This window comes from Saprolegnia parasitica (assembly GCF_000151545.1).
Source record: "Saprolegnia parasitica CBS 223.65 unplaced genomic scaffold supercont2.30, whole genome shotgun sequence".
Lineage (NCBI taxonomy): Eukaryota > Oomycota > Saprolegniomycetes > Saprolegniales > Saprolegniaceae > Saprolegnia > Saprolegnia parasitica.
Genome location: NW_012156424.1, coordinates 125,980 through 148,847, shown reverse-complemented (window position 1 = coordinate 148,847; position 22,868 = coordinate 125,980). Strand labels below are relative to the sequence as shown.

The 22,868-nt window shown below is 58.8% G+C and overlaps 8 protein-coding genes across 8 annotated transcripts; 3 read left to right on the top strand and 5 right to left on the bottom strand.

Moving 5' to 3' along the window:
• Window positions 1-106: 106 nt before the first annotated feature.
• On the top strand, window positions 107-2,298 carry SPRG_07488 (hypothetical protein; the record flags this gene model as incomplete). Its single annotated transcript, XM_012346626.1, has 7 exons — window positions 107-292; window positions 339-516; window positions 584-636; window positions 689-825; window positions 872-1,173; window positions 1,226-2,072; window positions 2,131-2,298. 7 exons carry the CDS (start codon window positions 107-109, stop codon window positions 2,264-2,266), a joined length of 1,839 nt encoding a protein of 612 aa, XP_012202016.1. The 3' UTR covers window positions 2,267-2,298.
• On the bottom strand, window positions 2,283-5,047 carry SPRG_07487 (hypothetical protein). The gene has a single exon (XM_012346625.1). It carries the CDS (start codon window positions 5,017-5,019, stop codon window positions 2,326-2,328), a length of 2,694 nt encoding a protein of 897 aa, XP_012202015.1. The 5' UTR covers window positions 5,020-5,047; the 3' UTR covers window positions 2,283-2,325.
• A 398-nt stretch (window positions 5,048-5,445) lies between these two features.
• SPRG_07486 (hypothetical protein) lies at window positions 5,446-6,901 on the top strand. The gene is made up of 6 exons (XM_012346624.1): window positions 5,446-5,728; window positions 5,778-5,900; window positions 5,953-6,171; window positions 6,220-6,410; window positions 6,461-6,589; window positions 6,647-6,901. Exons 1-6 carry the CDS (start codon window positions 5,471-5,473, stop codon window positions 6,852-6,854), a joined length of 1,128 nt encoding a protein of 375 aa, XP_012202014.1. The 5' UTR covers window positions 5,446-5,470; the 3' UTR covers window positions 6,855-6,901.
• A 255-nt stretch (window positions 6,902-7,156) lies between these two features.
• Window positions 7,157-8,833, top strand: SPRG_07485 (hypothetical protein; the record flags this gene model as incomplete). Its single annotated transcript, XM_012346623.1, has 11 exons — window positions 7,157-7,244; window positions 7,296-7,390; window positions 7,438-7,498; window positions 7,545-7,646; window positions 7,694-7,814; window positions 7,860-7,969; window positions 8,016-8,089; window positions 8,140-8,284; window positions 8,335-8,447; window positions 8,496-8,712; window positions 8,762-8,833. The coding sequence occupies exons 1-11, from the start codon at window positions 7,197-7,199 to the stop codon at window positions 8,831-8,833; spliced, it is 1,158 nt and encodes a 385-aa protein (XP_012202013.1). The 5' UTR covers window positions 7,157-7,196.
• A 242-nt stretch (window positions 8,834-9,075) lies between these two features.
• SPRG_07484 (hypothetical protein) lies at window positions 9,076-10,302 on the bottom strand (the record flags this gene model as incomplete). The annotated part of the gene is made up of 2 exons (XM_012346622.1): window positions 9,803-10,302; window positions 9,076-9,752 (listed from the first exon to the last, which is right to left on the bottom strand). Exons 1-2 carry the CDS (start codon window positions 10,254-10,256, stop codon window positions 9,076-9,078), a joined length of 1,131 nt encoding a protein of 376 aa, XP_012202012.1. The 5' UTR covers window positions 10,257-10,302.
• Window positions 10,303-11,105: 803 nt separating this feature from the next.
• On the bottom strand, window positions 11,106-15,924 carry SPRG_07483 (hypothetical protein; the record flags this gene model as incomplete). The annotated part of the gene is made up of 8 exons (XM_012346621.1): window positions 14,530-15,924; window positions 14,375-14,479; window positions 13,264-14,325; window positions 13,130-13,213; window positions 11,745-13,076; window positions 11,574-11,696; window positions 11,220-11,529; window positions 11,106-11,173 (listed from the first exon to the last, which is right to left on the bottom strand). Exons 1-8 carry the CDS (start codon window positions 15,859-15,861, stop codon window positions 11,106-11,108), a joined length of 4,416 nt encoding a protein of 1,471 aa, XP_012202011.1. The 5' UTR covers window positions 15,862-15,924.
• Window positions 15,925-17,008: 1,084 nt separating this feature from the next.
• Window positions 17,009-17,885, bottom strand: SPRG_07482 (hypothetical protein; the record flags this gene model as incomplete). The annotated part of the gene is made up of 2 exons (XM_012346620.1): window positions 17,009-17,056; window positions 17,082-17,885. The coding sequence occupies 2 exons, from the start codon at window positions 17,883-17,885 to the stop codon at window positions 17,009-17,011; spliced, it is 852 nt and encodes a 283-aa protein (XP_012202010.1).
• Window positions 17,886-18,668: 783 nt separating this feature from the next.
• SPRG_07481 (hypothetical protein) lies at window positions 18,669-22,866 on the bottom strand (the record flags this gene model as incomplete). Its single annotated transcript, XM_012346619.1, has 7 exons — window positions 18,669-18,698; window positions 18,736-19,176; window positions 19,223-19,431; window positions 19,478-19,734; window positions 19,788-21,311; window positions 21,482-21,572; window positions 21,618-22,866. 7 exons carry the CDS (start codon window positions 22,864-22,866, stop codon window positions 18,669-18,671), a joined length of 3,801 nt encoding a protein of 1,266 aa, XP_012202009.1.
• Between the last annotated feature and the right edge of the window lie 2 nt (window positions 22,867-22,868).

Sequence of the window (22,868 nt, the reverse complement as noted above, 5' to 3'; positions counted from 1 at the left end):
GGCCAAGTCGTCGGCGCGCAGCCATGGGAAGAGCCATCATCCGCACGGGCTCTCGAACAAGATCGTGCCATTGCGTGACCGTCTCATGCGCCGCTCGTTCAACTCGATGGACGACGAGGGCCAGATGGTCATGCGCAAGAACAAGGAATTTCTCAAGAGCAAAAAGGTCTACCAGCTCAACCAGCTCGACCGCTTCCATCGGCGCAAGGCCCATCTGCATCCGAACTCGAGCTTCCGTGCTGGCTGGGACATTTACATGATTTTCCTCCTCATGTGGACGTCGCTCGTCGTGGTAGATGCCTGTACTACCAATATGCATGATTTCATATCTTCTCTAGCCGTACGAGATTGCCTTTGTGACGACGGACGCCATCAATGCGCTCTTCGTCCTCGATCGCATCGTCGACCTGTCGTTTCTGACCGACATGATCTTCAACTTTATGACCCCGTACGTCGACAAGGAGACCAACCAGCTCGTCGAAGACCCGTCCATGATCATCTCGCACTACGCTCGCGGTGCGTTGAGATCCCGCGTCCTCTGCGGCTCCTTTGTCCGACATCGGTCGATTGGGGTCGGATGTAGGATGGTTTCTGGCCGACTTTGTTTCGATTCTGCCGTTCGATTTCGTGGGCATGGTATTTAACTCGAGTATCCCCAATTGTGGGTGATGTCATCGATCGTATCTAGTTTCTCGGCACGGACAGCTCCTCGTCCAACTTGAAGACGCTCAAGATCATTCGCGTCATTCGGCTTTTCCGCCTCGTCAAACTCGCCCGGGTCTTCCGCGCATCCCGCATTTACTCGCGCTGGGAAGCCATCCTCGGGTCCACGCAATATCGGCGACAAGACACCTCACGGGCGGTCACGTAGGTTCAAGTACACCAGCGTCAAGCTCGCCAAGTTTCTAAGCAGTGTGCTCATGCTCGCGCACTGGCTCGCGTGCTTGTGGGGGCTCACGCCGCAGCTCGAGGCGGTCGCGGACGGCGCCGAGAACTGGCAGTCGGCGTACCACATCGCGAGCGCGGACGAGTCGACCAAGTACATTGTGTCGCTCTACTGGTCGGTCATGACGATCGGCACGGTGGGGTACGGCGACGTGCAGCCAAAGACCGACTTTGAGCGCGTCGTGTGCATCATGTGCATGCTAGCAGGCGGTGGCACGTACGCTTACAGTACGTCGTCGCTTTCTGGATTCACGGAATGGACAAACTTTGTCCAAACTAGTCATTGGTGCCGTGTGTGGCCTCGTGGCCGCCATGGACGAGTCCGAGACCGAGTTCAACCAGCAAATGGACCACCTGAATGTCTATATGAAGAAGGAAAAGGTGCCGCAAGCCATGAAGATCAAGCTCCGCGAGTACTTTCTACACAGCCGCGACCTGCTCCAGCACAAGTACTTTAGCCACGTCATTGCAACGCTGTCGCCGGGCCTCCGCGGGCTCATTTCCGTCTACACCAACGGCGAGTGGACCAACAACGTCCACTTTTTCAACGGCGGCCCGTACGACGAACACGTTCGGTTTGTCACGGCGATCACGCAAAAGCTCCGCGCCGAGCTCTTTCCGCCCAATGAAAACATCATCCACCACGGCGACCCAACCGACAAGATGTACATCGTCTCGAAAGGCATCGTCGCACGCCTCGGGCGCGTCCTTGGGAAAGGACGCTTCTTTGGCGAAGACGTCATCTTGTGCCACGGCGTGCGCAACTACGTGGTGCGCACGCTCACGTACGTCGACGCGTACTCGCTTTCGCGCGACGACCTCGAAGCCGTGCTCGCCAACGGCCTTTTTCCGTTCAAGGCCAAGAAAATCCGCGTCGCGGCCGCCTTCTTGGCGCTGCGCCGGCTCATGCAAAGCATGCTCCACGAGCTCCGCGAAGTGCGACGGACGCGCGCGGTACCCCGGGACGCCGAGCATGCCTGGATGCGCCGCAACCTCCTCGGCGACCCGGACGAGCTCGACGACGAGGTGCGGCGTCACTTGCAAATTGCCATCGACCAGCTCCGCCGCGCGATGCGGCACTGCACCGACGTGATTGACGAAGGCCGCACCGCCGCGGCCAAGAACGCGTACGGTCTTTTTTCTTGATACTATATGATTGATACATTTGCGATGGTGTGCTTGTAGACCACTGGTCGCGGCGCACAACCGCGGCATTTCCATCGAGACGGCGCAGCATTTGCTTGGGAACGCGACGACACTTCTCGAAGCGCTGCTCGCGGCCAAGGCCAAGCCGTCCCCACATACGAGTAGCAACGCATAGTTTGGACACGTTGTCATGTGGTACAATACGACCAATATATAGCTATATATTGTATTGGATCAAGAGGCGCGGGCTCGACGCAAGAGGCTCTCAATGTCCATGGGGGCAAACGACCCTTTTGCCGCTTCGGCAAACACAACGTCGGCTTCAAAGTAGACGGAGAGAGACCCAAAACAGTAGACGGGCTTGCCACTCACGCGGTGATTGCGCGGGTGCGGGACAAAGTCGATACCGGCGTCCAGCGCCAGCGCTTCCAGCACGTCGCGAATGTGAAGCACATCGGTGGCGACAGGCACATCGCGCGCTCGGGCGGCTTGCTTGCCGCCGAGCACGAGCGCCTTGTCGTACGTACTCGCGAGCACGTCCAGCGACGGCAGCGTGCCCCGCTCGACGCACTTGAGCAGCTGGAGGCCCATGGCAAACTGGAGGCGGATGCGATCCAAGTGCCAGAGCGGCGCAAAGAGCGCTTTCCAGCCATGGAACCAGACGACCATCTCCGACACCATGGTCTTGCGGTCCTCGATTGCGGCGGCTCGCGCCTTCTCGACCCAGCGCCGGAGCACGTGCAGCCACTTGGAGAAGACTTCACCTTCGAGCAGCGCGATGAGCTGCCGGTCGGGGAGGAGTCCGTGCCACTGAAACGTCCACTGCAGCGGCGCGACATCGTTCGTCGATCCAGGCTCGACCGAGAGCTCGCGGTTCAAGCACCGGAGCAGCTTGCGCGCAATGGTCTTGTGCGTAAACACGGCAAAGTCTTCGGGGGTCCACACCGCCTGCCACGGCGAGAGCACGGTAAAGATGGACGCGTCGCGCGGGTGCCACTGCGCGAGGGCGCGACTGAGCGTCTCTCGGATGAGCGGGAACAGCGGCTTGTCAAACTCGTCCTTGAGAAAGCGCGTCGACCACGGAAGGAGCCACTCGTGCAGATGCACCGGGTCGGTTTGCGGGTTCCACGACCGCACGGCGTGCTGGAGCTTGGGCAAAATAGCAGCCGACAGCAGATGCGACACAATCTGCGGGTGCGCGAACGAGTCGAGAAACGCAATCAGACCAAGGCACGGGCGACGGACGTCCCACCGATGCAGCGCCGACGTGACGTGCGGGACGAGGACGACCTCGCACAGGTGCTGGTACAGCTTGTCGTGGCGCGTGTCGAGGTTGACGGCAAAAAGCCCGGCGTCTTGGGCCGACGGCGTCGCGACGCAGGTCGTCAAGCAGTCCCGCACCCACGTAAAGCACGATTGGAAGGCGAGCGCGGCGTCGTCGACGTCGTCCAGCGGGTCCCACGACACGAGGAGCGACTTGAGCAGCGGCAGACCAAGCGACGGCAAGACGTCAATGATGCGCTGCGACTCAAACTCGACCGGGTACTGCTGCCGGAGGCCCACGAGGGTGTCCGTAATGAGCTCGAGGCCACGGGGCGCGGACGCACCGGCCATCTCTGCGTGCAAATGCTGCAGTGCGCACCGGATCGCCGCCAAATTGGCTTGGGATTGCGCATCGGCGTGGTGCTTCTCGGACGTGGCCGATGCCGCGTTTTGAAGAACGTGAAGCCGCGACCGCTCGACGGCAATGCGCTGCCGGCCGACTCGGATCGCGCCTTCGGCTTCGTTGACGATCGTTCGGAGGTTGTAGAGGAGCTCTTGGCCGAGCACGGGGGCCGCGAGGAGCGACTGCTTCTGGAGCTCCGAGAGCCCGTTCTCGTACGTCACCACGTCGGGACCACGCATGTCGATGATCCTGGTCGTGGGCATGGGCGCATCCTCATCGTCGTCGTCGACGAAAAGGTCCTTGGCCGATTTCCGCTTGCGCTTTTTCGGCGCACCAAGTCGCTTGCGCCACGCGCCGTCGTCCGTTCCAAACACTTGCTCCTTGCGCGCGACCTCTTCTTCGTCTTCGATCGTCTTGCCGTGCAGCTCCCGCTCGACCTGCTGGTTTTGCGCGAGCGACGAGGCCTCTTTAAAGCCCGCGGCGCCGAGACCGAGCTGGTTCGGGCGCGCCTTGACGGCAACTGGCACTGCAATACCTTGCTCGTCCTTCCCGAGACGCCCTTTGAAGCCCATCTTGGCCAGCATCTTCATGCCAAACCCCTTGGTGTGCTTCTCCCACTTGCCCATGCTCGCAATGTTGGCTGGCGGCAGTATGGGCGCCCGCTTGGGCTCTGGGACTGGCTCTGGGGCTGGCGGCGGCGCTGGGGCAGACGGCTTGGTAGAGTTAGAGGCGCCTGCGGTGTCGTCTGCTGTTTCGACTGTCGCGGTACGGAACATGGCTGCAAAGTCCGTGTTGGAAAAGCCCGACCGCTCGGGAGGCGCGTCGTTGGGCTCGTTGTCGTCCATTGGTGTAGCGTCGCTTTGAGGGTTTGTTTGGTGGCTTTCGGTGGCATCGGTGTGGTCGGGCCGCGACGCCGATGTAAACATGGCGGCGAAGGCTGCGTTCGAGAGACCACTGCGCGGCGCTGCTGCGGGTTCGTCTGCCGCTCGGGTGAAGCCCAGCCCGCGCGGTGCATCGTTTTCTTCATCTGGCGCGTCATTGGTGTCACCGGACGAGTCCTGTACTGAAGCGGGAGTGAACATCGCTGCAAAGCTTGATGTGGAGTACCCGGGCGTTGGCTCGGCCGCGTCGGCCGCTGCTACGAAGCCAAGGCCTCCACGCGACGGCTTTCGCGTTCCGTCGTCGCCGCCCGGCGCCCGCGTGCGCCTTGGTCCACGAAGCATCGCGGCCGCGTCGGCGTTCGAGCGTCCATTGCCGGCCATCGTCGCTTCGGCCCTCACAACGCGAACGTGGTTTTTTGTATTTTTCACCTGATGCGGGATTTTATGAAATAGTGTGAGCTTAATATAGTGTACGACGTGGCCGCGCCAAAGCCCAGCCTTGACCCTATTAGCATCGAATAGACCGCTAAGAAATGCGCTGCTCTCCGCGCTTGCGTCGCCTTGCATTGCTTCTCTACTCATGCGCATGTCCATTCACTCTGACGTCGCCTCTCGGGACACACCGACATGACTCTGAATAGTGTGCTGAGCGAACGCAATCCTTACATACACTATTTGGAAAAATGTCGGGATGGTGTCGGAGCACAGTATTTCCATCCTTTTCTCTCGATACAAGAGCTGCATGTGCTTGTAACGAGGATAAAATTTGTATTTTGGGATTGGTTGGTTTGGTCCTGCTGGTCATTTCACCAATCAAAGCCAAGTGACAACGATGGCCCGGAAGCGCAAGCTGCAACGTATCCAGGAGGTCGGCGCCGAAGTCGAAGCCGCAATCCTCGAGAAGGGCGAGGCCACCAAGCTGCAGACGTACGACGATGAGCACCTCTTCGCCGTCGATACGGCCGGCTCCAAGGCCAAGAAAGCCAAGAAGGAGAAGGAGCCCGGTGTCTGGTCGAGCAAGGTGGTGCCGGCCAAGGCCAAGGCCATCGAAGAGAAGATCAAGAAGATCGCCGCCAAGCCGCAGCCCAAGGTACGCGCCGCGTCCAGCAGGACGATGGCCTCTCATGACGTGCAAATAGAAGCAGGCCACGGCGTCGACGATGGAGAACTTGTGGGGCAGCGATGGTGCTGCGATCACGACGACCGCCGCTGAGCGCGCGCTAGACCCGTACGTCGCCCCAGCCCTCATCAAGAAGAAGGCGGTACGATCATCGACATGCGTGCAATATCATCGTACTAATCGACGCAATGTAGGCCCTTGTGCGCAAGGCGTCGACCAAGTACAAGATCAAGCCCGTCGAAGTCGCGGCCGCTGGTCAATCGTACCACCCCGAATTCGAGAGCCATCAAGACGTGCTCGCCGAGGCCGTTGCCAAGAAGCTCGAGAAGCAGGCTCAGCGCGAAGCCGACCGTGCGCGGATCAAGAAGGGTCTCTCGGAGGAAACCAAGGCGTTCATCAACGACAAGGACTCGGTGCGATAAGCGACCTAGCACCTCGTTCGCTCATAGCGACCCTGGTAGGACGACGAGGACGCTGCGGAGAACTCGGACGACAACAACTCGGACGACGAGACGGCCGAGGGCGCCCGCAAGCTCAAGGTTCACGAGAAATACACGCGCAGCGAACGCAACCGCCAAGCGCGCCACAAGAAGCTCACCAAGGAGATTGAGACGCGCAAGGCCGAGAAGAAGCTGCTCAAGCAGATCAACACGTACGCGCAATGCTGCTATCCCCATTGGTCGCTGAAAAGTATCAACTTAGTGTCAACTCGATCACGGGCGAACTTAACAAGAAGGACAAGCTTGCGCGCAAGCAAAAGGAAGTCAAGAAATTCCTGCTCGAGAAGAAGCTCGAGGAAGAGCCCGAGATCCTCATGGGCGGCAAGAAGCAGTATGACTTGTGTGATGGAGGCGGGACGGTGATATTGATGTCGAATCCCGTGTCTAGGAAGCTCAACCGCGACACGCTCGTGACGCTGACCGAAGACCTCAGCGGCAACCTGCGCACGCTCAAGCCCAAGGGCTCGGTGCTCCAGGACCGCTTCGACTCGATGCTGAAGCGGAATATGATCGAGATTGGCAAGCCGAAGAAGAAGTCCCAGAAGGCGACCAAGTTTGTCCCCAAGCACAAGTACCGCAACGACGACGAGATCTAAGCGCGTTAGAAGACTATGTATTTGCACAAATTTCAGTTTGCGTCGAGTCCATCGTCGAGACATCGCACGCACGCCACGAGCCGACACCCACCGGCACTGTGTGCACCCTCGACGAAGAAAGATTCGGTCGACCGACTGCAATTCAGGTCGGCTCCACACCGCTTGCCGTCGCATTAGCGGACCGAGCGCGTCGCACCCAGAGATCGTGGAGAGATCGTGGAGGGACTGGTACTTCTGTGTACAGAAAATATATAGTCGAGTCTTGATCGCAACACGAGGTTGTGGCAACCGAATCGCTATCTTTAGTCCGCTCTACACCAAGTCTTTTGAGTCGGAGCGCCGATGAGCGACTTTAGCCGCATCACGATGGGCGATCCAGCGCCGCGCCGCGTACGCTCCAAAGACAAGTTGTCGGAACCGAATGACGACGCTCTCTTCTAGAGCTTCCAGCACGGGCAGTCGCGGCGCGTCGTCGAAGTGTCGTTCAACGAGTACCACATGCGCAAGAATGAAATCTTGACCAAGATCCACAACCGGTAGTCTCGCATCGCTTGGTTCCATTTGCAGAATGCGACGTCTTTAGACTCCTCTGGCTCTCCTTAGCCGCGATCCTCTTTGGCACGATCGAGCTCGTGCTCTACCTCGTACGACCTTTGGCCAAATTGTGCTCTGAGACTCCTTTGATGCTAGATTATTAAGTACAAACTGCTCGAGAGCAACGTGTTGTACCGAAAACCGTGCCTCGGCGTGCCTCTCTACTCGATCTACATGGTGTACTGGGCCGCCTGCGCGGTATGTTTTGTATCAAGCATGTATCAAGTGCGACGCGGACATATTAGGTCGTGAGTGCGCACGGCCTCCACCTCTACAACGGGTGGCGCAAACAGCTCGAGTGCGGCACGAACGCCGTCATGCACTGCCGCGTCTTTGAGATTTTGAGCGCGGCGTGGACCGGCATCGGTGCGTACGACAATACAATATTGTCTTATAGACGATCTTGTGTAGCGTTCTGGCTTCTCGTGAGCAAATTCGTTGTCTTTGGCGTCCTCGACCTCAGCGTGCTTGGCGCGAACGCCCAAAACATCGAGTACGCGGTCGCGACGGGAACTGTCTCGGTACGCGCCAGCTCCATCATGGAACGATTCGACATCTCGGCGGCAGGTGCATTTGATTGTCTGTCCGTGGCTCCTCCGCACGGTCCACTCGAAAACGACCCAGATCGACGACCTTTTTGCGTTCGTCGCGCATGATATCACCGACGCACTTTACATCGTCGTCATTGTAGGTCTGAGTTTTTGGGCAAAACCAGAATCAAGCACGTGGACGTGGCTCCTATGGTCGACCGGCTCGACGACATTGCATCCGCGCCCCCCCGCAACGACTCCGACTCCGACGACCATGGTGAGGAAAAAGCCGACGAGAGCCCTTCGGTAGCACGCTGCGTCTTCAATGTCAATTGTGTGGAACGTGCGAGGCGTAGGAGCACGCGTCGAGCGAAGACGCAGCGGTCGAAGCGACATCGTTCGCCCTCGATACGAAGCGGAGTATGAAGAAGGCGGTGTTTTGGGACCTCTGGAAGTCCGTCGACGTGGCGTACGACAATGATTTCCGCCCGAAAGGATAGAAAAGGGGGTATTGTAGGGGGTCGTTCTCGTGCAACTTTAAAAACACGCCGTCGGTGGCCGCGATCAAGGCGCACGTGACCAAGCACGGGTTCCACGTCGCGTCGCAAAACGAGTCGAAAGACGTGCTGGAAGTCTACTTGTACGCTCACGCACTTGGCGCCGAGACGCCGTTCGTCGCCGAATTCGTCTTTGTGTACTCGCGCCAATTCTTCCAGTCGACGTTCAAGTGCAGAGTGCGCCAACTTCCCTCAAGTCGTCATCGATTTCTGTGATTTGGCTTAGGACAAGATCGCCGCGGCCGAGTTTGTCAAGCACTTTCAGCTACAAGAGCTCATGGAAACATATGACGACTAACCGCCTCGCAACCGCGATATATGTATATCGTCAAGGGTCTCGGCCACGCATTCGAGACGTCGTCGGCGAGAGGGTTCATGGCTCTTACCATGTACTACTGAGCCCCCACACTTGCATGCAGTAGTCGCAAAGAAGATGTACCTAATACTTACTACAAAGGTACTATCCACTCGTTGTCTTTTAGCCTACTCGTACAATGATTGACAGTGGACTGTGTTGAGCCAAATGCCCGTCCGGAAATGTCACGGGTAGACCGCTGGGTAGACCGTGTCGAGGGCGAGAAAGAGCCGACGAAAGGCCACGTCGACCTGGACGCCGTCGAGACCTTCCTCGGTGAACGGGTCTTCCAGCGCTTTCTCCACGTTGAAGATGCCAATCATCGTCACGCTCGTCATCGCACTCAGCACGAGTGCAAACGCAAAGCTCGTGTGGCCGTCGGCCGACGCGATGATGTAGACGTAGTACGGACCGTAAAAGCACGGCAGCAGCAAAATGATGAGGCGACTGAACGACCGCGTCGCTTGCGGCGTCCGGTACAATTTGATGTTGCAGAGGCGCTCAAAGCGCGCTTGCAGAAACCAGTGGTACTGGTTCAGTCGCGACGCTTCGTTGGGCGGAAGACCGAGACCTTTCATGGTCTCGACCTGGAAATGCAGCTGCCGGAACGCCACCATCATGCGCTGGTAGAGTGTGTCGACCTGCGCGTTGTAGTGGACGGCCTCGGCCGCGCCGCTCTGCGTGAAGCGGTGCCGGCCGCGCGTGAACGTGGGCATGAGCAGAAACGTGTAGAGGTCCGTGAGGAGACCGCGGAGGAGCAGCTTGGCACGCGGGTTGTGCTCGGGCGGCAGCGCTTGGCGGCCGTTCTGGCCCCAGTTCCAGACCGTGTTGGCGAGGAGGATGTTGGATGCGATTGCTTTCACTAGGATATACAGTCCATCAACCTCAATGGACAGACAAGGAGGCGCGAACTCTCTGCGATGGCGTCGAGCGCGTTCTCGCGGCGCGTGAACGCCTGGCGGATCTGCATGATCATGGGCGAGACGACGGCGAAGGTCACGAGGATCCACGAGAGGTTGGCGCTAAAGTGCTGCGGCACGCCGCTGCTGTCCGCCGGCATGTAGTAGTAGTACGCACTCGGCGCACCGAGCGAGACGAGGAACACGAGGAGCGTATCAAAGTTGACGAGATGCGACCAAAAGATGACGCCAGCCGCGTACCAGTCGAGGAGCGAATCGCGGCAGTGTGCGCTGAAGCTCGTGTCGCGATGGATCGTGACGGCTGTGGCTTTGAGCGGCCCTGCCGGCGGCTTGTTGTCCGCGCTGGGGTCGATGATTGTCACGTAGTAGTCGGGCGACATGCTTGTAAAGGCGTCGTGGACGAGCGGGTCGGTCGCCCAGTCGTTGGTGCTGGCATCGCGGCTCATGGCGTTCTGCAGTCGATGCGCCACCAACCACGTTGTCACGGCAGTGCGCTTGCAACTCGGCGCAAATCACGCGCGTGTCGCATCTACAGTCCTACATCCGGATACACGATCTATGCAGTTGAAGTGCAATGTGGCCCATATGTTTTGACGTGTGCGAACCAACCAACGCGCTCCTTGCTTGCGCGATGGCGTGGCGGGTCGAAGGGTTCGTGGCGTCACCGTGGCGGCAGGATGTGGCATCGATCGGTGGCTCATAAGTATCCGAGCGTTGAAGCGCGAGATTTTTCTGTTTCCACTGTGTTGCCCGCGGCTGCAAACGATCGTTTTACAATGCCGAGCTTGGAAAGCTGGCTTCCTATATCACCGCAAAGACGTCGGACGAGGCGAGTTGCTTTGTACGAGGTTGGACAATATTGCGTGCGAGCGTGACGCAGTTCTGGCGTGTGTGAAACAGATTCTTGTTTCGACTTCAAACGCGCGCCAAACACCTTTGCTCAACTCTCGCCGCGTCCCATCACAGTTCATCGGTTTTCAACACAACTGTGCTGGTGCATCGAAGCTTGCTCCTCGGTCCAGCGTTTTCACGTTCACGGCACCTTCAGTGTCGGTTCAGATGTGTCTTCAGACCGCACTGATGGTCCTTGGGCCTTGTTGCTGTGGCAACCAAGGCAATCGCACCCAAGTACCAGGTCTCCATGCACGCATGAGGCACGAGGTAGTACCCAGGCGAGGGGCATCTACAACAGCGCTGCACTAGTGCGTTATCCGCAACCAGCCTCCATTTTCAGTCATTTTCACATCAAGTGGTTGTTATCAACTCGCATTTGCACATGGATACACACAGACGCTCTACGACGCATGCGTCGCTTCGTCCGAAGCCGTCTTGGCTTCGCTGAGAAAGTAGACGACCGATGTGCCTAGTCAACTGTGAGTATCTATCTACTAGCCGATCAAACGACGCACCACCAGTGGGCTGGCGCTGCTCGACGGCAGTCGTGGACATCGGAGGAACTGCGGCGTGGCGGCGGCAGCAGTTCAGCTTTGTCGCCGCCGCGTGTGCGAAGCGACGCTTGAGCACTTTGACGATGCCGTGCACGCACTTCGGTTTGAGCCACGCCCGGAGCGCCTGGTGCTGGAGCACATCCAAACCCAATTGAGGGCGCGCCGCGTCCGTGTCCCAGCCCACGAAGCGGTCACCGGACAGGCTGTGCGTCTCAAAGAGCGCGCGGATGAGCCGCTGGATATGGTTGCGGATTTCATCTTGCAGCGGCACCTGGTGAAGCCACGTCATGGCATTGCACTTTATGCATATCATACCGCGAGGTCTTGGAAGAGCCCGAGCTTTTGGTCTTGCTTGGCTTGCTTGAGGAAGCTTTGGACCACGCTCGCAATCGCGGGTTCGTACAATCCACAAGCGGCAGTCGCGACACTTTCGACCACCTAAACACAATCGTTGACCTAGATCTGAGAGCCGATGCCGTCGCATACCAGGTTAGCGGTCGTGAGCAGCGCGCGGTTGTCGAGAATAATCTCGTCGAGAATGTCGACGCGACCTGGTAGAAGCGGACGACTGAGGTATTCGAGCGCGAGCGCCTCGAAGCGTTCCGGGCCCGCATCCAGGAGCACCTTGTCGTCGTGGAGGAGCCATCTCGTGGGCGAGGCCCATTCCTTGGCCGAGACCGCGCCGAGGGCGGGCCACCGCTTGATGCTCTTCGTCTTGGCGTCAAGGAACACGTCGCGGGTCGCGTCGTTGGGCGACACAAACTCGATCGTGTGGGCGTGCGTCCGCATCTCCTCGCTGCCGTTGAACGCGTCACCAAAGAACGCAATGAACGACGGCGACCGAAGCGGCGAGAGCAGTTTCTCAATACACCCTTGCAGCTGCAAATCGTCCGTCTCGGCAAACAGCGCTAATTGCTTCGTGACCTCGCGAACCATGTAGCCCGTAAAGAGGCTCGGGTTGTTGACGACCGAGTCGTTCACGGGCTTGTATAGGAGGTAGCTCAAGACAGGATGCAGCCACGCGTACGTGTGCAAGAGCGCTTTCGTCCAATCACCGAGCGTTTGCTGCTGGAGGAGGCTCAGTGTGCGCGCGAGGTCGCGGCGCTGGAAGAGGTACTTGATGCGCTGGTGCTGCATTTGCTCCTCGAGCTGGCCAAAGACTTGGCAGCGCCGGTGTAACTTGGCTTCGTGAAAGTAGTTGAAGAGGAAACGGATCTCATACATGCCGGGCTCACTCGGTGTAAAGACGAGCATCCGCCCCGAGACTGGCCCCGTCCCGTGCGGCTTAAGAAACGCCGACGGGGGCACAATTTCCACCTTGGCGCACTTGCGCGTGTTGTGGATATCGCTCACTTTGAAGAACGCAATGCAGTTGCGATTCCGCGAATGCGAGAGAACGTCGTACTTGACGCCAAAGATCTCCCACGTCAAGTTGACCGCTTGGTTGGCCCACACGAGGGGCGTGTCGCTCGTGAGCCGAATGAAAAGGTCGAAGGTTCCGATCGAGACGGTGTTGGACTTGAACTTGGCCAGCGGCTCGTAGTCGCCGCGCTGCGTCTCAGCGATCGGATCGTTGCTGCTGCTCTTAACGTCGTCGTTCTCACAGCTCGTGTCGACAACCACTTCGTACAAGGGCGTCGTCGTGGTGTGCGAACTGTGGTGCCCCGTGTACTTGAGGTAGAAGAACTCGTAGCGTTCAAGGCCGTACTTGCACGGGAAGATGCCGGCACTGTTGCCAAAGACATAATCTTCGTGCTGCGGGTGGTCCTCGTGCTCGTTGCTGTTGGCCGGCCGGAACTTGACCTTGCCGCCCACGCGCTACGGATACAATGTGCCACGTCATTTTGGTCACGACCACTTTGTATGGCTACCCGCGTGTCGCGCGCGTTCTTGGAGCTACCCGCCTTGCTACCGTCGGCGTCGCTGACGAGCTGTGCACGGAACGCGGCTCGATTCTACATGCCACTCTTGATACGGTGATGTTTCTAATTGACGATACACCCACCTCGCGCATCTCGTCGTGAAAGATTTCCGACATTTGCTTGCCATACGGTGCAATTCTGTCCGAGTCTAGTGTGGCTTCCAGCACGGACGTGGCGCCGTGGAGGTTGACGACTTCCGGCGCTGCGTCCAACTCGGCGTCAATTGCATCCGCCGAGTTGGGCGCGGGTACGCGTGACGCCTTGCGCAGGCGCATCGATTTGCTCGAGAGCTTGCCGATCTCGTCCTGCGTGACTCTATCGAGATAGAGCGCGTGCTGGAGCATCTTGGTCGAGTGCATGCCACTCGAGAGTTCGTTGCCATGGGCGTTCGTGGTGGGGCGCCACCCAAACGGCTCGACGCGGAGATCCGAGACGCGCCGGTAGCAGAGACACTCGTCCATCGTGCGCTTTGCGAGCGCGTCGGTAAGCGCTCGTTTTGGAAACATGCCGATCGCATCGAACGCGTGGAAGCGCCGGGACGCATTCACGCGCCAGTTGACGGTGATGACACCTTCGCCTTCGTCCAGTTGGTCGCTCTGGATGACAAAGCTTGTTTCGGGCGACGCGGCAAGCACGATGAGATCCTTGCTGCCGTCGTCGTCGTCGTCGTCGTCGTCGCTCTCCGCCTCGTCACTGCTGTTGCCGTCGTCGTCTTTGGTGCCCAAGAGGGTTTGGGCTTCGGCGTCGGCTAGCAGCGCCAGCGATTTCACGTCAAGAGTGCTCTGCACCGTGTCACGCAGCTCGAGGTACTTTTTGTAGGACTTGAGACCTTGCTGGTAGAATTCGATAGCCGGCGCGATCGTCGCAGCGATGAGAGCCACGATTGCCTTCCACTGCATCGAGGCGCTGTCGCCTGCGGCGTTGGGGTTCCGGAGCGGCTCGACGATGAGCGCAATGACCATCGCCAGCTCCAAGACTGAGCTTCCCCACTTGGCCAACGTCGTGTAAAAGCACGTGTCAGGCAGGCACACCGTCGCCGTCTTCTCGCCGTGACCCTTTCGCGAGACGCATTCCGGCATCCATTGATGGAACTTCCAGCGCACATGCGGGTCCCGTTCGTTGGCAGGTTTGTCGACTTGGAGAAACTAACATTTCATGTCGTACAAAAACCAGTCCAGGTGATTGCGAGGCTACCATGCGGTTGAAAAAGTAGCTCAGAATCGGTCCTCGGTTGAGAATGTCCGAGACATAGGCCAGAAAGCCCACGATGGGAAAAGGCAGCCAAATCAAACTGTTGACCTACGAACATAGAGGAGTCGATACAAGGGTATCGCGGTCCTGGGGTGTACCTTGCCGTGAAGCGACATCATTTGAAGCTGCTTGATTTCGTTGTTGGGCTCCATCGGGAAACAGTTCTTGGCCCGCTCCTCAATGTCGTACGTGGTCCACTCGTGCTTCGTCCACGCGCCAAACGTCACCAAGATGCAGTTCCACATGGGCTGGATGACCTTTTGGCTACACCACGAGTAGCGCCAGTACCAATTGAAGCGGCAGCAGATCCGGTCGAGGCGCGACGACCGGTACGGCCGTAAATGCGGCTTGTCGTACATGTAGTCGGCCCGGCCGCGCCACCCAAAGATGACACCGAGCGCGCGCGTCACGGCTTGGAGCATGAGCACCGAGTAAATGTACAAAATGACAAACCAAATGCCGACAAAGCCGTACTTCAGCGTGAGCTTGTAAAAGTCATGGCGCCGATAATCCCGAAAAAACCGCTTCCCCCGCCCCGCAAACCAAAACAATTGGTACGGGAGGCAAGAGAGCCGACATTGCCACCGCGATTGGTACGGGAGGCAAAAGAGCCGACATGGCCGCGATGTTGGCGGTTCGACCAAGTTGACGTTGTTGGCGACAGCTGCTCGAATCTCGTTGGGACCGCCGCGGTGCGACAACGCGAGCCGGTCCGCGTCCTTGGCCAAGTCGGTGGGCGGCTTCCAGCTGTAAATGTCGAGCACAAGGAGGGGCAAAAGAAAGTAGAAATAGCCCCCCAGAAGTACCGCCGAGACGACCTGGAAGCCATAATTGACTTGCATGACCGGGCACTCGACGCCACTCGCGCTGTAGCGCGTGAGGCTGAAGAGCGTCCCCGACGACACGTGCTCCGAGTACGCGTCCCACTGCTTTGCAATGAACAGCACGAGAACCTTGATGCCAATCAAGACGGGGCTCACGAGGAGCGCACCAAATTGTTCAAGTCGATCTTCGGCCGCCCGGCCAAAGCTGAACGGGAGATAGTAGCTGATCTTTTGGACCTTGACGAGCACATCTTCTTGGATCACAATGTAGAGGAAGAGCGTCGTGAGCCACATGACTGCCCAAATGAGCAAGAGGCCGTAGCCTTGCCCGCAGCCGGTAAACTGGTCAAAGAAATCGAGCTCAACCATGATATAGTTGAGAACGTAGGAAAAGACGTAGTCAAACCAGCCAATGACGACCGAGACGAACGAGAGGACGGATGCGAGTGCGGCCGTGCAGTCGGCCTTCATCCCATTCAAAACGTCCTTGGAGTAACCAAATAAACTCGACGACGCGACGATGTTGGCCACGAAATTGACGTTGAACGACAAGTTGAGAAGCGCGACAAAGTACTTGAGTGCGGTGACAAGGATGTGAAAGGCCATTTCCGTGCACAAGAGCCGTCTCTCGGGGGCGAGAAACCACCATTTGCCTTCCTTCGCATCGATGTGGATGGGGAAAGGCCCGACGCGACCGAGCTCGCCGCGGGCGTGCCCGATCTCGGCCCCCCGCCGGACGTACTTAGCAATGTACATGCCCCCGAGGCACGGATCCAGACCGAATAAGCGCCGAAGGTAGTTTGTCCAGCTGCGCCAGTTGGGGCTAAGACCCACGAACGACGCGACCGAGCCGTCAATGCGACCACGCACGTCGCATATGTTGGCGGTGAAGTTGGTGACCGGCACCTACGAATCGCTTGAAACGTATCGACTTGATACTGCCGACGAACCTCACGCAACGAGAGCTTGGCATTGACCACGCGGGTTGGCTGTGTCAATTCGAGTTCTGTGCTGCGCGACTGGAGTTCGTCGGCGAGCTCTTGCAAAATTAAGGGAAAGAGCAGCCGAACGTCGCGTGGCGCCTTCTGGTACACGGGATAGCACTCTTCAAAGATGTAGAACCAGCGCAGCTGCGCAAGCTGCCAGAACAATGAGTACCACTCGCGCGTTGAGAAGATGCGCGAGAGAAGCCATCCATTCGAGATCTCGACGATGCGCAGCAGAATCTGGAGTTCGATCTGGATCTGGCCCCGCACGTGCTGCGACCGCTCCACGTTCATCGACTGGAGCTTGCCCAGAATCTTTCACCAAATGTAAGATTCAAGGTACTGCCACTTGAAGATGTACATACCTTGACGCGCAGTTTGTCGGCGGTCTCGACCACTGCTTGGGGCAGAATGATGACGTAGTCGCGAAACGAAGTGCTGGGGGGATGCGGCAGCTGAGCCGCCTCGCCCTGCAGCAGGCAGTCGACGCGCATGTACGAGCTGTAGGTAAAAGCCGGCGTCTTTGCGCCAGTACCCGCGCCTGCGATTGCAATCGTCAATGACCATGGAGAACGCATTTTTGGTCTCGATGAGGTCGTCAATGTTGGCTTGTAGTCCTTCGATTGTGGTTTTCAAGGCCACATCCGGTACCTTCCCTTCCGCGACAAGCGCACGCTTCTGTGCTTCGCATTGCTACGCCGTCCGAGAGACGTTATGAATGACGTTTGTGTCCCGATGGCATACCGCCAGTTGGTCCTTGCAGCGCTTCAAGTCGTCGCCCACTTGCTGTACTTGGTCCCGGAGCGCATCCTTGCCTTGTTCTTTGAGCTTCACAAGCACGTCGAGTCGTTTATCTAAGGCCTCGACTTCGGTTTGCGTGGCCTGCCGTACTCCGTTACACCATTCAATCGTAGCGTCTTGTACCTCGAGGGTGGCTGCCGGGTTCGACTCATGCGACATCAGTTGCTTCTGCGTCCGCAGCATTGCGATTGCGTTGGCGAGCTCGACCTCGTAGCTCGCGGCGCGCAGCCACGGCTCGGACACTTCCTGCACCGGGAGAGAGCTCACGATGGCCGTGTCCGTGGCGTTGTCGACGATCGCCATGGCACACCGGACCGTCTTGACGTCGACGAACGGCGTCGTTCCAAACACAGTGTGGACGCTGTTGACACCCACGTAGACGTGCAACGCTGGACTTTTGCCGAGAACGGAGCGGACCTTGCGGCCATCGATCTCTTCTTTGCGCAGGAGCACGAGACGGTACGTGCCGGGTGGCAGCGAGAGGTTGCGCGACGACGGCAGCATTAGCGTGCCGCCTTGCGCCTTGTCCGAAGACGGGTTCATTTGAATGATGCGCGACTTGTCGATCGCGGGGCCCGTGTAGAGCTTGAGGCTCGATTGGAGGCAGTCCCACTGCCCGCGGTCGTCATCGGAGTTCGTGTTCCAGTAAAACAAAAAGTGCGGAGCGTTGAGCACAAGCTTTTGGAGCTCGGTTTCGCGCACGAGGCAGAGCGTGTCTTGCTTGGCGACATTGACTTCGTCGCTCGTGGCCCACTCGACGTGCAGCGGCTCCTCGGACGGGTAGTCGAGCGTCTTGTCGGGCGTGGGTCGCAACGGTGGTGGCGGTCCGTCCTGGTTGGACATGCGGCGCCACGGCGCGCTGACTTTAAACTCGAATTGCAGCAGCATTTTGCCCGCAACCCGTCGGTTGCTGTCCAGTAGCATGACCAAATCGTCCGTCTCGAGGCTGTCGTTGTACAAGATGCTAAAGAGTTCGTCTAACGGCAGCGCGACCTTTCCAATCAGAGAGGCCGGCATGACGTTGTCAGTCGACGCGGCTGTACGTTGTTGTTGATCTTCCAGCTCGCGCACTTTGTTGTGAAGCTCCTCGATCCGCTTTGAGATCGCCGAGGTCTTTTTGCTTGCGCTTGAACTTGGAGAGCTCGAGCTGGATCTCGCTGTTGATGGACACTCGGTTCGCGTGAATGCGGTGCGTGAGATGCAGCTTCTTGTTCGTCAGATGCGCGCCAATCACACGCTCGGCGCGCTCGGCGGCCGCGAGTTCACGCGATTTACGGCTGAGCGCTTCGCTATCAGCTTTGTCTGGCCGCGCTTGGTGCGCTTGAAGAGCTTGACAGCGATGTGCGACTGTCGGGGTGCTGTCTGCTCGCGGTCCACGAACAGGCGAAACACATCTTCGGGGAACCGGACGACGCCTGCACTCGAGGCGTCCTATTCGTGTCCGCATCAGACGCCCTGTTCATGAGACTTTAAGCCCACCTCGGTGACGAGACGGGACACGGCGCGCCCGGCTTTCAAATCCACAGCGCGGACAGTGGGAGCATCCGTTGGTGGCTTGCGCGCTTTCTTGCCATTTGGTTCTGTTGATAGGTCGTGCGTGGTAAGTGTCATGTTGGTAGATGTTTTTCATACCTGGTGGCGGCTCTGGCGCGAGCACTGGCGAGTACGGGTTGAACTTCTCGCAGAGCTCCACCATTTCGCTCCGCAGCATGTCGTTGACTAGCATTTCAATCAGCTGACCGCCTTGACAGTTGAAGCGTCCTTTACCTTCGGTTTGCTCACGAAACTTGGCTGCTTTCGTCGCGTACTCGGCTGCAAGGTCCTGCGACTTGTTCGAGTCCCACTCCTCGTGGGGCCCACACTTATACGGCTCCTTGCGCTGACCCCGCAGTAGCTCGAGCGCTTTGCGTTTGAGCGTCGGGCCGAGCAGCTGGCGCCAATCCGCCCACGTGCGCACGACGGGCTTGAACTCGTGGTGCCACTCGTCCGGCGAGATGGTGTACATGACGACATAGTACTCGTCGAGTGACGTGTTGGTGTCGTCGTCCTCCATGTCCTCTCCGTCGTCGTCGTCCTTGCGTACCTCGCAGACACTTTTGACGCGGACATTGAGGAAGCCCCGGTCGCGCGCCGCCTACGAGGCGCATCACACGTGGATTCAACGATGCGCCGAGACGTACCGCAGGCGATGCAAACGTTGCTTTGAGCGCTTCTTCCTCGAAAACGATCTCGCGTTCTTCGACGACATCGGTGCGCTTGAAGCCAATGTCGAGTTGGCTCGCTTCTTCGGCAATGTCGTCCGTGCTCACGAGCGCGTCGAGCGCCTTGGCCGCGATCTCGTTGACGCGCAGCTTCTCGGGTGCGATGGCAGACTGCGCTTCGATAGCGTCTATGGAATTTCGTAGCATCCTCTTGCAGCGGTGGTTAAAGCGTACCGCCAATGTTGCGCTGGTGGGCCGTGGGCTCGATGGTGTACGCTTGGATGTAGTTCCAGTCGACCATCGCGTCGCGCACGGGGCCGAGCACATCCGAGTGGTACGCTTGGACAAACTCGCCTTTCTTCAGCCCCCCAGACGGCGTTACGTGGTGGCCAGCGACCGACTCGCAGAGACGGGTCCACAACTCTTCGTCCAAAATAATGTCCGACTTGCGCGCTTTGAGCATGTCGCGCCAATTGTCGCGCTGCATTTCGCTAGTCAGTAGACGTTGTTTGTATCAGTCTATCAACCAAATATCAAGACGTACCCCATGCGCGCAAATTGGTCAAAGAGCGCGGACGCGTAGTGCAACTTGATCCACGCCGCAACTGGGTTCATGTCGCCCGGTTGCATAAGGTGAAAGCCGCGGCCAAATGCATCCGAGGACCAGCAGCCTTGCGACCCCAGCCGCCACATTTTCTCTTGGAACGTGCGGAACGGAAGGTGCTGGAACGCTGCGCGGTGGAGTGCGCGCATGCTGGGTTCATGTAGCACCTTCACGTGCTTTGGCTCGAAGAGGTCGAGCGCCGTGTAAAAGAGTTTTTCGACCGAATGCGCAAAGATATAGATGCGCTGAATATCTCTGGGCGACACCTTCTCGCCGAGGAGCTGCAAGAGCGCGACAGCAAACTGCTTCTCGTCCAGGCCCGTGCGAGGGGCAGCGTGCACCCGGCGACACGCCGCGAGCCATGCCTCTTCGCTCATTTCGTGTCCAGGTCCATGGACGGTGGTGCGGAGGACGTTGGTGCGGGCGAGCGTCATGTGCGCCGTCGTTTTGTCGGCGTACATGTGGAAGAGCAAGTGCGAGTACTCGAGAACAGTCCAGAGATTGAGCGGCGTCGTCTCAAGCTTCGCGAGCACGTCGACGAGTTGCTCGCTCGCAATGCCGCTCCAGCCGCCAAGAAACGAATGCCAATGCTCATGAAGCTCCAGTCGCATGCGGTTGGGGCCCACAAACGTGATTTCCGACGGCCCCGCCGTGCGCGCAGCTGGTCCTTGGACGCCAACGAGCTCGAGCACGAGCTGCGTCCCGACTTCCAAAGCGCACTCGCCCAGCGTCACTTCAAAGTAGTGTGCGCCGGCATTCCAGTGCATCCGGGCGACGTCGAGTCCCTCGGGCTTGACAAAGATGGCCGACATCGCATCAAAGTCCGGTGCCCGCCAATCCGAGTTGGGCATCTCGATGGCAATGACCGCGTTGGTCTCTAATCGCGTGAGCACATCCAAGCTCAGCGTCGTCTTGAGCCCGCTCTGGACGTAGAACGAGTGAAGCCGCAAGAATTGGAGCGTGTACGGTGTCTGCGACTTCGCGCGTTCCTCCAGCACACTCTCAACGTCCTTCAAGTGCTGCTTCGCGTCCGACGACGAGAGCGCAAACGGCCGGATCAAGCTTTTGCGCACGACGACGCCGTCCGCATTGGTGTAGATCACGCAGCTCAACACATCTGCGGGCAAGATGGTCGTGATGCCTTTAAGCGGCGAGATGCTGGCGACGACCGCGCACTGGCCGTAAAAGTCCGACGTGAGCGTGATTCCCGAGTCGCCTTGGTCGACGCTCAGCGTCTTGGGCGCCAACGACGGGTCGGAAAACCGACTCTCGTCCGTGTGCACAGGCTTGTTGACAAACGCGTCGGTGACGAGGCGCTGCCACGGCGTCCAGTCCGCATAGAGCTTGACGACTGTGGCACCGTCGACATGGGAAATGTCACCGGGCCCCGCGACGACCGACGGCGGGCACGCAATCCCATGCAGTACCATGGTCAAGTACGAGTGGGAGGCCAGGCCTTTTGGCCTGTCAGTGTAATCGTGACAATGTCATCCTCGATGCTGGCTTCGGGCACGAGCTCATATTGCAGCTGGGACTCGAACTCGACGCGCAACCGCTTGCTGCGTGTATCGAGCGGCGAGTACCCGGGAGGAAGTTGGACTGTGAACGCGTCGCCTCTTTCAAGTGCCGCGTACGTTTGGAGCACGACGCGGATGCCGTCGGTGGCTTGGAGATTGTTGTAGTAGACTTCTTGGCGCAAAAACACAATGCGCTGACTGCTGCTGCCTATGTGACGCTGTGAGCCAAAGTCCTTTCTACGTGTGTCAGTACCGTGGGTGTCGAGCGCGGCTTGCATCTCGCTCTGGCGCGTTGCCTCTTCGGCCTCGGACAAGGCGGGCGGAAAAATGGTCATGCGGCCGTCGACGCACGCAACGATATCGTTGAGCTGTATGAGTGCGTGCTTCTTGGCTTGGCCGTCAATGGCGCGGATCGTCATGCACTGGCCGAAAAAGTCACTTTGCACTTGGAGCCCGATTGGTCCGAGCTCGTCAAAGGCAATCTCGTACATCATGAGGTTGTTGGCTGTGTGGATGATCGTGTCATGGGGCTTGGTCGGTAAGCGCACGTCTTTGACCCGGCGCTGCGGGTGCAAATTGCTCTCGTTCGTCTCGTCGTGTAGCGGGTACGTGTTGGCGACTTGAAATTTCTCGAGCATCTCGCACCAGTCGTCGTCGTCGGTTATGGCTTTCTTCCCCGACTTTTTTTTCTTGGGCCTCAAAAACGACGACGTCTCGGGCTCAGACGTCGCTTCCAAGAGCCGATGCAGCGTCTCGCGCGAAATTACGTCATGCTTGCTAAAGTGCAGTTGGACCTTCTTGTTGGCGACGCACGCATGGACCGCGTCGCTCGGGTGGACGTGTGGGTGGCAAAAGCCCCGCTGGCTTCCGCGCTGGTTGGCGCGCAAATTGATGTGCCACGCCGCGGCAAATTGCATCCAGTTCATCACCGACTCGCTCGCTTGCACACTCTTGCAGAGCATCTCCCACGATGTCACGTCCAGAGGTGCGTCGATGCCTGCATCGCGTCGAAGTGTTTTGAGGTTCTCGAATGTCATCGTGTCGCCTTCTGTCGCGTACCGTTTGAAGAGGTCCTTTAGAAAGTGCACGAACGCTTCCATGCGAGTCACTTCTTGCGCAAGAAGCAGCTGCGGCGGCAAGTTCGTCGAAGACGACGTCGGGCCAAAGAACGGTGGTGGGCCAAAGAGCTCCTTGAACTCGGCCTCGGCCACAGACTTCTTGTCGTTGCTGCCCAGCGCGCGCATCGCCGACGTCCACTGCTCGTCGGTCACCTCGGCTCTGTGCACCGCAAGGCGCAGCCGGTTGAACGCGTCGCGGCTCATGCTCTCGGTCGACTGAAACCATTTGAAGAGCCGCCGGAGCGCCTCGGTGGGCGGTACGTGCTCGTAGAAGGGCAGCGTGGTCGTCGCGACGGCGTCGTCGCCTGGCGCCCGGCGCGGACTCAGCTGCGCGGCGGCGTCCCAAAGCGCTTGGTGCACGCCGAGGTCGTCGTCGTCGTCCATCG

Coding starts and splice junctions, on each gene's coding strand:
- SPRG_07486 (XM_012346624.1), top strand. CDS start 5,471: ATGGCCCGGAAGCGCAAGCTGCAACGTATCCAGGAGGTCGGCGCCGAA. Junction 5,729..5,777: donor CCGCCAAGCCGCAGCCCAAG/GTACGCGCCGCG, acceptor ACGTGCAAATAG/AAGCAGGCCACGGCGTCGAC. Junction 5,901..5,952: donor CCCTCATCAAGAAGAAGGCG/GTACGATCATCG, acceptor GACGCAATGTAG/GCCCTTGTGCGCAAGGCGTC.
- SPRG_07487 (XM_012346625.1), bottom strand. CDS start 5,019: ATGGCCGGCAATGGACGCTCGAACGCCGACGCGGCCGCGATGCTTCGT.